Consider the following 14,340-nt stretch of genomic DNA (forward strand, 5'->3'; position numbering starts at 1 on the left):
TCAATCTCGCACGCCGTGGACAACTGGTCCACGACTGGGACTTTGACCCCACCCTGTCCCCCCGTGCGCAGATAAGCGACCTGGTGTGGCTGGCTACTGACGGAAGTACCGTCCCTCCCGATGCTCGACAAACTTGTCCTGGATAAATACCTTCGGGCCCTGCCCTACGAGATGAAGAAGATGGTGCGCATGCAGAACCCCCAGAGCCTGGAGGAATTGCTGACAGTGGTGGAAATTCACCAGAACACCCAGGACCTGCTGAGAGCGGCCCGAGCGGAGAAAGGAGACGCGGCGAGGGGGGCGACCAACACAAAGAGAGGCAAGGAGCTGAAGGGGGCCCGGACGGAACCAGCCAAGGCTGTGAAGCGGGAGGGTGACTCAAACCGACGACGCCAGCGGCTGCTGGACCCCGATCAGAGACTCTGCTATGAGTGCGGTGAGCCGGGGCACCTCGCGTGGAGCTGTCCAGTCCGGGAGGAGGCCATGCCCTCCGCACCCCCCAACTCTGGGACAACCCGGATGGCGGGTTACGTCACTTCCTGTTGGGCGCACACCGAGACACATGGTACGCACATGGTTCTGGTACAAATCGATGACATCGACACCAGCGCTCTGCTGGACTCCAGCAGCATGGTGACCCAGGCCCACCAGCAGTGGTTCACACGAGAGGGGAACGAGGAACCGGGGGACGAGGAGGTGACAGTGTCTTGTGTACACGGGGACACGAAGAGGTACCCAACGGTGCTGGTGAGGATAACCACCCCAAAGGGGGAGTGCCAGATACGCGCGGGAGCTGTTCCTAACCTACCCGTGTCCATTCTCCTCGGCCGAGACTGCCCTCTCTTCCAGGCACTGTGGAGGAGGGACCTGGGGAGGCGAGCACTTGAGGTAGGAAGAAAAGGAAAAAAGACAGTGGCCTGTGCAACCCAACCCTAGCCACAAGAGGTGTCCACTGGGCCCGAGTCGGACCCAGAGGAGGGAGACGACCCCGCTCCGGCAAGCGAGCCACCGCATGAGGAAGCCCTCAGGCTCCACTTTATGGAGGTGGAGGCCCTAGACGGACCTCCCGACACGGGAATCCTCACGGGTCAGTTCGGGATGGCCCAATTAGAAAACTCAAATCCCCAGAACGCTAGGGGCCAGGTGATTGTGGTGGATGGCTTACTGTTACCTGGGGTAAGTGATTGGTGCTACCCCCACTTCGCAATCAAGCATAACTGATTGTATCAGGTAGTAAAGCATAATGGGGAGACAAAAGACTTGTTACTCATACCCATACAGTATGTTAGGACTGTGTTGCAGCTTGCCCACATCCACCTGTTTGGGGCACACCAGGGGATGGAGAAAACCAGGGAGCAGATCGGGAACCAGTTCCACTGGCCCGGAGTCAAGTGCGCCGTGGAGGACTACTGCCGTTGTTGCCCGTAGTGCCAGATCACAGCTCCGGGGGTGAAGTATCGAAACCCTTTGGTTCCCTTGCCCATTATAGGAGTGCCATTCGAGTGGGTGGCAATAGATCTGGTGGGTCCGTTGGTGAAGACCGCGAGGGGACACCAATACATCCTGGCAATCATGGATTGCGCCACCCAGTATCCTGAGGCAATCCTGCTACGCACGGCGGCAGCAAAAGATATCGCACGGGAGCTCTTCCATTTATTTAGCTGGGTGGGTATCCCGTGGGAAATCCTGACGGACCAGGCCACCACGTTCATGTCTTGTGTGATGAAGGATGTCTGCAATCTGTTACGAATCAAACAGGTGAGGACCAGTGTGTACCATCCACAAACAGACTGGCTGGTGGAACGCTTCGATAAGACCCTGAAACAGATGCTGAAGAAGGTCATCGAGAGAGATGAGTGGAACTGGGACCCAGCTTCGCAGCATAGTAGAACATGTGGAGGAGATGAGGGAGAGGATGACGGGGATTTGACTGGGATTTGGCCAGTGGTGAGAGAGAAGATGGGCCAGGCGCAACGTGCCCAGGAGCGTGTCTACAACCGGGGGGCCCAACCACAAGAGTTCCAACCTGGTGAGAAGGTCTTGGTGCTGATCCCTACCACGGAGAGTAAATTCCTGGCTACAGTGGGGCAAAAAGTATTTAGTCAGCCACCAATTGTGCAAGTTCTCCCACTTAAAAAGATGCGAGAGGCCTGTAATTTTCATCATAGGTACACTTCAACTATGACAGACAAAATGAGAAAAATAATAGAGAAAATCACATTGTAGGATTTTTAATGAATTTATTTGAAAATAAGTATTTGGTCAATAACAAAAGTTTATCTCAATACTTTGTGATATACCCTTTGTTGGCAATGACAGAGGTCAAACGTTTTCTGTAAGTCTTCACAAGGTTTTCACACACTGTTGCTGGTATTTTGGCCCATTCCTCCATGCAGATCTCCTCTAGAGCAGTGATGTTTTGGGGCTGTTGCTGGGCAACACGGACTTTCAACTCCCTCCAAAGATTTTCTATGGGGTTGAGATCTGGAGACTGGCTAGGCCACTCCAGGACCTTGAAATTCTTCTTACGAAGCCACTCCTTCATTGCCCGGGCGGTGTGTTGGGATCATTGTCATGCTGAAAGACCCAGCCACGTTACAATGTGATTTTCTGGATTTTTGTTTTTGTTTTAGATTCCGTCTCTCATAGTTGAAGTGCTTTGTAAGTAGGAAAACCTGCAAAATCGGCAGTGTATCAAATACTTGTTCTCCCCACTGTATGTGGCATTACCCTACGACATCAATGAGCGGGTAGGCGACGTCAATTATAAGGTCCGCCAACCAGTGCAGAGAAACCCCCCCCAGCTTTACCATGTGAATTTACTGAAGAAATGGCACCCACGCAAGGCGCTGTGCGTAACGTGGACCCGGCCACAACAGTGCAAGCTGGGCTACGCCGAAGTGGAGTATCTGGGATATCAGATCGGGAGGGGAAATTTGAAACCACAAGAAAAACAATTTGCTAGTAGATTTGTACCTAACTTTGCCGCAATAGCTTCTCCCCTCACAGATTTATCCAAGGCACAACTACCCCAGACGGTGCGATGGGCGGAGGACACAGAGGCGGCGTTCCAGGCCCTGAAGGATGTGCTATGTTTGCACCCGGTACAAGTCACCCCGGACTTCTCAAATAAACTCCTGGTCCAGACAGATGCGTCTGACACTGGGGTAGGGGCCTTTTTGTCCCAAGAGCAGGAAGGCGAGGAGCACCCCATCATGTATGTCAGCAGGAAGCTTCTCCCGAGGGAGAAGGAATACTCAATTGCCGAGTACGGCCTCGCCGTGAAGTGGGCCCTCGCCACCCTCAAGCATTACCTCCTCGGGAGGAAGTTCACCCTGATTACTGACCATGCCCCCCTCACGTGGATGGCACGATTTAAGGACACGAATGACCCTGTCACCCGCTGGTTCCTGTCCTTACAGCGATTCTCTTTCTCTGTCATCCACAGGTCGGGGGGCCCAGCACGGCAATGCGGACGCCCTATCCAGGAGGGATGCAAACCTAGCCCTGAGCATGCCTCCCTCATAGTCAGGGCCAAGGGGGTGGGGTGGCATCCCAGGAGGTCTACCCCGGGGGATGGTAATAGAAGTGAGGTACTTGAGGCGATGTTGGCTCCCTCTGCTGGGAATACGTGAGCTGGGCACCCCGACACGGACAGCTAAGTGAAGGTAATTAGAGGAAAGTGCCAACCAGTTGTGGAGGCTAAATAAAAGGAGCACGATGGCACACCGCGGGAGAGAAGGGAGAGAGACGGACACCAGTTAAGAGAGAGAAGGAAGACTGAGCAAAAAGTTATTTCTTTGATATATTTATTTTTTGTCTTAGTAAAGTTGTTTTTATGGACTAAAGCCTCTCTGTCTCTGTGTCAATCTCTGCACGCTCAACCCAACACCCCACAGTTTACCACAGGTGGCTAATTTCTACTACAGATATCCACAGTGGAAACCGACCCCATACTGTGTGTGTTTCAGTCGAGTCTCTATTTCAATTGTGTGTTTCTGTTTCTGTTTCGTTTCCATGTTCTGTGTCTTTCAGTAGTGAAAGGGCTTTCAGTCAGGCCCTCTGTGACAGCTGGAATATCTCTCAGAAGTGGGAGAGACTCAACTTCAAGTGAGTAATAAAGTCTACTTGATAAGAAACATGGAGGAGAGGAGGGGGGAGTTGATTTGTTTTTATTCTTTCTTTCTCCCTCTTTCACTCTCATTCTCTCATTCTTTATCCCTTTCTTCCTCTCTCTCACTCTCCGCTGCAGATAAGATGAAGCTTTTCTTTCTCAACTGCCAAATATTTGGGTCATAGGCTCTATTTGAATAATTAATGTAAATATAGCATAGAAGGAAAAAAAATACATCTGCAACTTTGGTAGTGACAACAATATCACAAATGGCCATTCAAAACATGTGCATGTTTCTCTTCTGTTTTGTTTTTTTACTTTGTGGGTTCTTGGAAATGTGACCAGTTAGGTGTGTCATGTTTTGCCATGGTAACAGAAGTTTTTTCTTTTTTTTGACCGTTAACAAACGAGTTTGGTTTTGCAATGATACAATGAGTTTGGGTTTGTTTCTCAACACAAGTGTGATTCTTAACAAATTCGTATCTAAATCAGGCTTTCGAAGCAAGTATATAACATCTAACTTCCTTCCAAAATCATAGACTCACTTAAAATAACTATGTAAGTCTATGCCACATTGATTTAATATTTCTTATCAGCAGGTGTATGTATTTCTACCTGTGTTTTGTCCTACCAGTGTGAGCAGGAATGCTCAACTTTTCTTGAAGCTGGAGGATTTCTTCTGGCGACGCTACTTGTCCACGTTAGCCTTGCCTTATGGTGTTAAGGGCAGTGGTATGTTGTCACCATCCTCCACTTCAAAGGGTATTTCCAGTGGTGGCTGGTGGCATTTTAAATAGAATGGCAGGCTTATTGTAATGGCTGGCACGGAATTCATGGAACGGTATCAAACACATCAAACACGTGTTTGACACCATTCAATCCATTTCTATGAGCCGCCGTCCCCTTCACCAGCCTCCTCTGGTACTTCATACAAAATGCATATTCTGTTCAAGGTGCTTTTCAGTGTGCTTTCATTTGAATTATGCTTTTGGACTCGACTAGTGCATGTTATGTTATTCTTATGACAGTGTTATTACTGACATGTAATTGCAAGCATCAATGTTACTAGTGTTATCTGCATTAACCATGTCTGTGTCTCATGTTTGTGTGAGATGCTTATGTTAATTTTCTGTTTTCCAGAGCTTTTTCTCATGAAAGCATTGGCAGCCATGGCTAGCTATGACATGCCTGAGACGATAAAACAGTTAGGTCAAAGTACATCTCATTCCTGACAATGACGCTACTGTAGAAACTAGTCATTGTTTGCATAAGATTACAATCTAGTTTATGAATCTATTGATGTTAATATTTTATTCAGCTGACAGTTGACACATTCCTGATGGACAATTCATGTTTTTAAAAGGTCTACCATGATACCTTGGTTGAGCTGTACTGTTTTGTCTTCTTCCTGCCCTCAGTTTGCCTTGCAAAACCTGCATGGTGGTTGGAAATGGGTTCGCGATCAAGAACACCTCGTTAGGAAGTGCCATTAACAAGTATGACATAGTGATCAGGTAAAGAGACTGAGTGCTTTATGTCTTGCTATGTCACATTTATTTCACATTATGTCATGGTTATAACAGCAGTATGTAGGCTGTGTGACTATGGTTCATGCAATGTCTTATTGGTCATACCCAGATTGAATGATGCACCAGTTCGGGGGTATGAGGCCGACGTGGGGAACAAGACTACCATGCGCCTCTTCTACCCTGAGTCGGCTTCCTACAACCCCAACATCCACAATGACCCTGACACCCTCATGGTCCTCGTGCCTTTCAAGCAGCAGGACGTGCGCTGGCTCAAAGAGATCCTGTACAATGAGAAGAGGGTACTATACTGGATGTGATATTTACAACACAAAGACAGGGATGCCCATTACTCCCCATCTACCTTTAAGACAACATATGATGAGATTAAGTAAGGTTTTATTGTCTGTTTATACAGAAATGTGCCTTGTAACTTTAAAACTGATTACAGGACATACAGTATCATATTTGAGGTTAAAAAAAAACATGAATGGAGGACAGGGGATTATACAACTGATTACTCTTTCTAGTTAGTCTTGTCTACCTCTTTCTGTTTCATTCACACACATACACACACACACACACACACATACATCCATACACACACTCTTCTCTCCCCAATGCCACATTAAAACACCCTGTCCGTTTAAACATGATCACCCTCACCTGCTGGAACATTGTATTTCCCACCCTATCTCCCTACCCTGAGGCTCTGTTAATAGGTTGTGTTGGAGCAGTGTCTAATAATAATGTTGAAAGGAACGGCCTTGGGGTGTAGGGTCATGCCACCCTCATTTACACAGTAGTCTAATTCTAAGAGGGACGAGAAGGCACGTGTGAGCAACCAATGACTGGGCAGGAGTTAATACTTAGATCTAGGCTCTGTTGTAATTTCCACGCTAGTTTAGTACATACAGTGCTGTGAAAAAGTATTTGCCCTCTTTCTGATTTTCTAAATTTTTCATACTGAATGTTATTAGATCTTCAAACCAAAACCTAATATTAGAAGCTGAGTTTGCAAATAACCCCAAAAAATTATACTTATTTTATTTATTTAAAAGTTATGCCATTTCCAATTCAACTACAGGAAGCATTTGGTTACAGTCATTGCAGCTAAGGGTGGCACAACCAGTTAATAAGAGTAAGGGGGCAATAACTTTTTCACACAGGGGAATTGGGTGTTGCATAACTTTGCTAATTAAAGAAATTAAATACGTGTAATTTGTTTTGTTATTTGTAAACTCAGGTTGCTTTTATCTAATATTAGGTTTTGGTTGAAGATCTGATAACAGTCAATATCAAAAATAGAGAAAATCAGAAAGGGGGCAAATACATTTTTACGGCACTGTAAAATTAAGCAATGTATTGGGATTGCATCCTAAGCAAACCTGGGTTCAAATACAATTTGACATTTTTCAAATACTTCTAGTGTTTGGTGTAGTCTGCCTGCAGTCCTAGATGGGTAGGGTTTGCACTTTTGCAACAATTCCATTACGCCTTGCTAGCTCAATCAAACCGAGCGAAAGTATTTGAAATGATTTCAAATAGTACTTGAACCCAGGTCTGATTCTAAGTAGTGTGCTGGTGTGGATATTGGCCCTACTAAGTAGTGTGCTGGTGTGGAACGTAAACCTACTGGTGAAGCTGTTTTAACCAGAAGCCGTATTTATCAAGCGTCTCAGAGTAGGAGTCCTGATCTAGGATCAGTTTTGCCTTCATAATGAATAAGAATAGATGGACAAGGGGACCTGATCCTAGATCAGCACACTTAATCTGAGACGCTTGATACATACGGACCACCCAGGACTCTTTCTAACTAGACTCACTCTATTCACTCTATATGTGGCTTCAGATCAGAAAGGGCTTCTGGAAACCCCCTCCTGAGATCTGGTTGGGTAAAACCAGCCACATCCGCATCCTGGACCCCTACTTCCTGCAGCAAACTGCCAGCCGCCTGCTCCGCTTGCCTCTCAACACACCTCCAAAGACCAACCAGGTGAAAACTGCAATACAAATAGTCTGGGTAGCCATTTGATTAGCTGTTCAGGATTCTTATGGCTTGGGGGTAGAAGCTGTTTAGAAGCCTCTTGGACCTAGAATTGGCGCTCTTGTACCGCTTCACGGATTGGTGAAAGGTATGTTATGGGACCTTTGCTTTCACCTATACAATCACATACTGATCAATGACTACCTCAAAGAAGGGAAGACAGGAGGATGCATTTTCTGTGTGGTCCAGTGGTTTCGCCACTGACCCCACTGCACTAGGGACAGAGTCGGCATGGGTTTGCATTCGCCCACTGCCCTTTGGCTCTATCTCCTCCAATCTTTCCTGTCTCCTCTCTACTGTTCTATCTGTTCAATATAACAATTTTTTTAAATAGTAGAGCTTAGCCTGTGTCTTGTAAACTTGATAAAATTATTTAATGACTGTGACATGGCCACTCTTGATGAGGTCACTTTAGGGAATAGCGCTCCTCCCATTAGTCACAGCTAGGAGTTGGGTCACTGATGCTATCCTTCCTCTCTCGTCTCCTTCTTTCTTTGGAAGGAGTGACTAAGAAAACAAACCTTGTTTTGTAAGGGAAATGACTGAAAGGGTGGAGAGTCATCTATGTTTTGGAACCTACAGACCTTGGTGTCTGAACTTTGGTCCTTGGGGTTACTAGTTGTCCTTTGTAACCAATGAGTTAGATGGTAACAATGAGTTAGACCCTTTAGTGTTGTGATGCAAAAATATTGGCCAAATGTATTGCTCATAGACTAAAAAAGGTATTTCTGGACGTTATTCATCACAATCAGACGGGATTCTTAGAGGGAAGATATATTGGAGACAACATTAGACAACTACTACAAATAATAGAAAACTATGAGAATGCAGGTAAACCATGTATAACCGTTATAGCAGATCTTGAGAAAGCATTTGATACAGTACGTCTAGAATCTGTTTAAGTGCCTGTTTTTTTCAACTTAAGATGGGTAAAAGTATTGTTCAAAAACCTTTATGTAAAATAATAAATAACAGTTACTTCTCTGAGAACACCTCTCCATTTACGAGAAGATTACCCTAATTCATTTTCTAGTGATATCTCAGTTTACATACATGACCACATTACCAAAAGTATGTGGACACCTGCTTGTCGAACATCTCATTCCAAAATCATGGACATTAATATGGAGTTGGTCCCACAATTGCTGCTATAACAGCCTCCACTCTTCTGGAAAGATTTCCACTAGCTGTTGGAAATTTGCTACTGGGACTTACTTCCATTCAGCCACAAGAGCATTAGTGAGGTCAGGCACTGATTTTAGGCGATTAGGCCTTGCTCGTAGTCAGCGTTCCAATCCATCGTAAAGGTGTTCAATGGGATTGAGGTCAGGGCTCTGTGCAGGCCAGTCAAGTTCTTCCACACCAATCTCAACAAACCATTTATGTAGAGACCTCGCTTTGTGCATGGGGACATTGTCATGCTGAAACAGGAAAGGTCCTTCCCCAAACTGTTGCCACTAAGTTGGAAGCACAGAATCATCTAGAATGTAATTGTAGGCTGTAGTTTTAAGGTTTCCCTTTACTGAAACTATGGGGCCTAGCCTGAACAATGAAAGACAGCCCCAGACCATTATTGGCACTATGCATTTGGGTATGTTGATGTTCACCTGGCCTGGCATCCTCTAAACCCCGATTCATCCGTGGGACTGCCAGATGGTGAAGTGTGATTCATGACCCTAGAGAACGCGTTTCCACTGCTCCAGAGTTCCATGGCGCCGAGCTTTACACCACTCCAGCCGACGCTTGGCATTGCACATGGTGATTTTAGGATTGTGTGCGGCTGCTCGGCCATGGAAACCCATTTCATGAAGCTCCCGACTAACAGTTATTGTGCTGATGTTGCTTCCAGAGGCAGTTTGGAACTCGGTAGTGAGTGTTTTAACTGAGAACAGACCTTTTTTTTCTCCCTACGTGCTTCAGCACAGTCCTGTTCTGTGAGCTTGTGTGACCTACCCTTTCGCCACTGAGCCGTTGTTGCTCCTAGACATTTCCACTTCACAATAACAGCCCTTACAGGTGACAGGGGCAGCTCTAACAGGGTAGAACTTTTACAAACTGACTTGTTGGAAAGGTGGCATCCTATGACAGGTGGCATCCCCATACTGTATTTATTTATTGATCTCGCTCCTTTGAACACCAGTATCTCTACTTGCACATTCATCTTCTGCACATCTATCACTCCAGTGTTTAATTGGTATATTGTAATTTCTTCGCCACCATGGCCTATTTATTGCCTTACCTCCCTTATCTTAACTCACTTGCACACACTGTATATAGACTATTTCTACTTTATTATTGACTGTATGTTTGTTTATTCCATGTGTAACTACAGTGCGGCAAAACAGTATTTAGTCAGCCACCAATTGTGCAAATTCTCCCACGTAAAAAGATGAGAGGGGCCTGTAATTTTTATCATAGGTACACTTCAACTATGACAGACAAAATGAGAAGAAAAATCCAGAAAATCACATTGTAGGATTTTAAATGTATTTATTTGCAAATTATGGTGGAAAATAAGTATTTGGTCAATAACAAAAGTTTATCTCAATACTTTGTTATATACCCTTTGTTGGCAATGACAGAGGTCAAACGTTTTCTGTAAGTCTTCACAAGGTTTTCACACACTGTTGCTGGTATTTTAGCCCATTCCTCCATGCAGATCTCCTCTAGAGCAGTGATGTTTTGGGGCTGTTGCTGGGCAACACAGACTTTCAACTCCCTCCAAAGATTTTCTATGGGGTTGAGATCTGGAGACTGGCTAGGCCACTCCAGGACCTTGAAATGCTTCTTACGAAGCCACTCCTTCGTTGCCCGGGCGGTGTGTTTGGGATCATTGTCATGCTGAAAGACCCAGCCACGTTTCATCTTCAATGCCCTTGCTGATGGAAGGAGGTTTTCACTCAAAATCTCACGATACATGGCCCCATTCATTCTTTCCTTTACACGGATCAGTCATCCTGGTCCCTTTGCAGAAAAACAGCCCCAAAGCATGATGTTTCCACCCCCATGCTTCACAGTAGGTATGGTGTTCTTTGGATGCAACTCAGCATTCTTTGTCCTCCAAACACGACGAGTTGAGTTTTTACCAAAAAGTTATATTTTGGTTTCATCTGACCATATGACATTCTCCCAATCTTCTTCTGGATCATCCAAATGCTCTCTAGCTTCAGACGGGCCTGGACATGTACTGGCTTAAGCAGGGGGACACGTCTGGCACTGCAGTAATACAGTGCCATTAATACAGGTAACGAGTGGAGGACAGAGGAGCCTCTTAAAGAAGAAGTTAGAGGTCTGTGAGAGCTAGAAATCTTGCTTGTTTGTAGGTGATCAAATACTTATTTTCCACAATAATTTGCAAATAAATTCATTAAAAATCCTACAATGTGATTTTCTGGATTTTGTCTGTCATAGTTGAAGTGTACCTATGATGAAAATGACAGGCCTCTCATCTTTTTAAGTGGGAGAACTTGCACAATTGGTGGCTGACTAAATACTTTTTTGCCCCACTGTATGTGTTGTATGTGTTGAACTGCTTTGCTTAATCTTGGCCAGGTCACAGTTGTAAATGAGAACTTGTTCTCAACAAGCCTATCTGGTTAAATAAAGGTAAAATAAAAAAATGACGGTGCCACTTTGAAAGTCAGTGAGCTCTTCAGTAAGGACATTCTACTGCCAATGTTTGTCTATGGACATTGCATGGCTGTGTGCTGAATTGTATACACCTATCAGCAACAGGTGTGGCTGAAATAGCTGAATCCACAATTTTTTTGCAGAATCCACACATACTTTTGTATATATAGTGTTATATATAGTGTATTTATTCATTGCTCTACCGACTCCAGGAGAATCCTTTTTCAAATCATGCGAAGAAAAACATATTTCACTTTATTTGGAATGGAAAACCAGATAACGTTATACAAGCATATTTGAGTTTGGAGGTTTAAAACAATTAAATATTAAGGCATAAAATATCTCCCTTAAAGCCTCCATTTTACTGAAATTGTATCTAAATCCAAACTGGTTTTCGAGCAAGCCTTATAAGAGAGCCCCATCCTATGTTTAAGAGTGGGCTCTGCCTTTTTGCAGATTAAAACCTTGACAATGGGTCCCTCTTTAAAGTATCTTCCTTTTTAAATGAAGTCATACAGAGTTGGCTACAATTTCAATTTCATCCTCCAGAAAAGGAAGATCTAATATTACAGCAAATAATGTCTAAACTCCACAATGTACTGATAGAGAAAAAAGTATATTTCCTGGAAAAACTACAAGGGTAAAATATTTATGAAGGACATTGTAAACAAGAACGGTAACATTGTCACACAAGCATTTAACAACAGTGCATGGAGGTGTATACTCAATACAAAATTAGAACCAACTCACCATGGCTCTGCCACAAAATTGGAAGAGACAGTGACTTAAAGATGAAGTAAAATAGAAATTAAAGAATTGGTCTGTCTGCCACCCAATCAAGCCTTTTTTTTTAGATCAATAGATGACACAAAGTGGTATACAGGAAGCCAGCCTAAAACCCCATCAGCAAGAAATGCAGATGTAGAAGCAAAATGTCTAGGAAAAACTCCCTAGAAAGGCAGGAACCTAGAGAGGAACCAGGCTCTGAGGGGTGGCCAGTCCTCTTCTGGCTGTGTTGGGTTGAGATTATAACAGTACATGGCCAAGATGTTCAAACGTTCATAGATGACCAGCAGGGTCAAATAATAATAATAATAATCATAATGGTTGTAGAGGGTGCAACAGGTCAGCGCCTCAGGAGTAAATGTCAGTTGGCTTTTCATAGTCAAGCAGTCAGAGTTAGAGCACGCAGGTGCGGTAAGAGAGAGTCAAAAACCGCAGGTCCGGGACAAGGTAGCACGTCTGGTGAACAGATCAGGGTTCCATAGCCGCAGGCAGAACAGTTGAAACTGGAGCCGCAGCACGACCAGGTGGACTGGGGACAGCAAGGAGTCATCAAGCCAGGTAGTCCTGAGGCTTGGTCCAAGGGCTCAGGTCCTCCGGGAGGGGAGGGAGAGAGTGAGAATTAGAGGGAGAATACTTTAATTCACACTGGACACCGGATAAGACAGGAGAAATACTCCATATATAACAGACAGATCCTAGCCCCCCGACACAAACTATTGCAGCATAAATACTGGAGGCTGAGACAGGAGGGGTCGGGAGACACTGTGGCCCCAACCAGGCAGGATATAACCCCTCCCACTTTGCCAAAGCACAGCCCCCACACCACTAGAGGGATATCTTCAAACCACCAACCAGCACCACCATTGAATCATAAATGGCTTAAAATTGGTACTATAAATCCACCAAAAATGATGGCTTAAAGTCAAAAAGTTTTGACAGCAATACCATTCTTGATTTCCCAATACCTTGGCATCGGGTCTATGAACTGACATACAGTATAAAACAAACAATCCGTTCGTTTCAATTTAATGCTATCATATAAAATACTTGCTACAAAAATAATGCTCAATATATAAGGCATTGAACAGTCAGTCTTGAGGAAACAATCAATTGAACATTCTGGTACTGTCCATTTGTGGCTCGCTTTTGGAGTCAGGTCCAGGGACGGTTGTTATGTCAAAATATTAGGGTTTAGATGGACCTGCGAACATTGTTAGGGGATCTGAAAAACCACGATCAGTTAATGGGAAATATTATTATAGTCTGGGGTAAGGTATTTATTTTTAGGGAAATAGCAGTAGAAATGTAATAAATAGGGAGGTTCTGGACCCTCATAAGACATCATAGTAAAATGGAGGGATGTATTGCAAAAGGAAATAGCAATATACTTGGAAAGATGGGTTAATCTGTGGACATTGGAGGGATTGAGTTCAAATCAGAATGATTGGGGGATTGGCCGCTGTGAGATTAAATCCAGCACTTGAAGAAAGAGAATATTAGGAATATACGTATAATTATTTAACTACAGGTACCGTAGATGTGAGCGAAAATAGCTGTAAGTAGCAGTATTGCTGTCCGTTAGTTTACTCCAATCAGGATAGGGATGGTAGGGTAGGAGGGAAAAAGTATAAAGAAAATTAAAATAAGGGGGATTAGAAATTATGCAAACAATTAAATTCATAGAACCTACAATATATCCCCCCCCCCCCACCCTCCAGGACTAGGCTTCACCTGTGTGTGTGAAACCGGACGTAAGTATGTACAGTGTTTAGGCATTATGGCTCAGTTGGTAGACAATGGTGCTTGCAATGCCAGGATTGTGGATTTGATACCTGGGGCCACCCATATGTAAAATGTGTGTACACATGACTGCAAATCACTTTGGATAAAAGCGTTTCTAAATGGTGTATATCATATTATTATTATATTAAAACTGATGTTTTAGTGATGGAGAAGACTGATCGTCTTTCATTGTTATTTTTACACACTAGTGCTGCCACCTCCTGGTGAAATAAAATATAATATCTCTAATGTGTCTCTTGCGCTTGTCCTCACAGATCCCAGCGCACCCTACAACTGGCATTCTGGCCATCTACGTGGCCCTTAACTACTGTGACGTGATCCACATCGCTGGATTTGGCTACCCAGAGTCTAAAGACCTGAAGCACCCCATTCACTACTATGGCTATGACACCATGAAGTCTATGAAGGTGAGGGAGGAAATTGAAATGGGGTGC

The 14,340-nt window shown here is 44.4% G+C and overlaps 1 protein-coding gene across 25 annotated transcripts in view; it reads left to right on the forward strand.

Moving 5' to 3' along the window:
* LOC115136122 (CMP-N-acetylneuraminate-beta-galactosamide-alpha-2,3-sialyltransferase 4-like) overlaps window positions 1-14,340 on the forward strand; it is a 66,462-nt gene that overhangs the window by 29,524 nt on the left and 22,598 nt on the right. For 23 of the 25 annotated variants that reach the window (XM_065023812.1, XM_065023826.1, XM_065023820.1 and 20 more), the window contains 7 exons: window positions 4,036-4,110; window positions 4,749-4,846; window positions 5,255-5,318; window positions 5,533-5,628; window positions 5,753-5,942; window positions 7,493-7,636; window positions 14,161-14,313. In XM_065023812.1, the coding sequence (XP_064879884.1) occupies window positions 4,036-4,110; window positions 4,749-4,846; window positions 5,255-5,318; window positions 5,533-5,628; window positions 5,753-5,942; window positions 7,493-7,636; window positions 14,161-14,313 (820 nt within the window). The remainder of the gene's footprint in view (window positions 1-4,035; window positions 4,111-4,748; window positions 4,847-5,254; window positions 5,319-5,532; window positions 5,629-5,752; window positions 5,943-7,492; window positions 7,637-14,160; window positions 14,314-14,340) is intronic. The other 2 variants (XM_065023828.1, XM_065023832.1) reach the window with 2 other exon arrangements.

Source organism: Oncorhynchus nerka, linkage group LG10 (genome assembly GCF_034236695.1).
Source record: "Oncorhynchus nerka isolate Pitt River linkage group LG10, Oner_Uvic_2.0, whole genome shotgun sequence".
NCBI classification, from domain to species: domain Eukaryota; kingdom Metazoa; phylum Chordata; class Actinopteri; order Salmoniformes; family Salmonidae; genus Oncorhynchus; species Oncorhynchus nerka.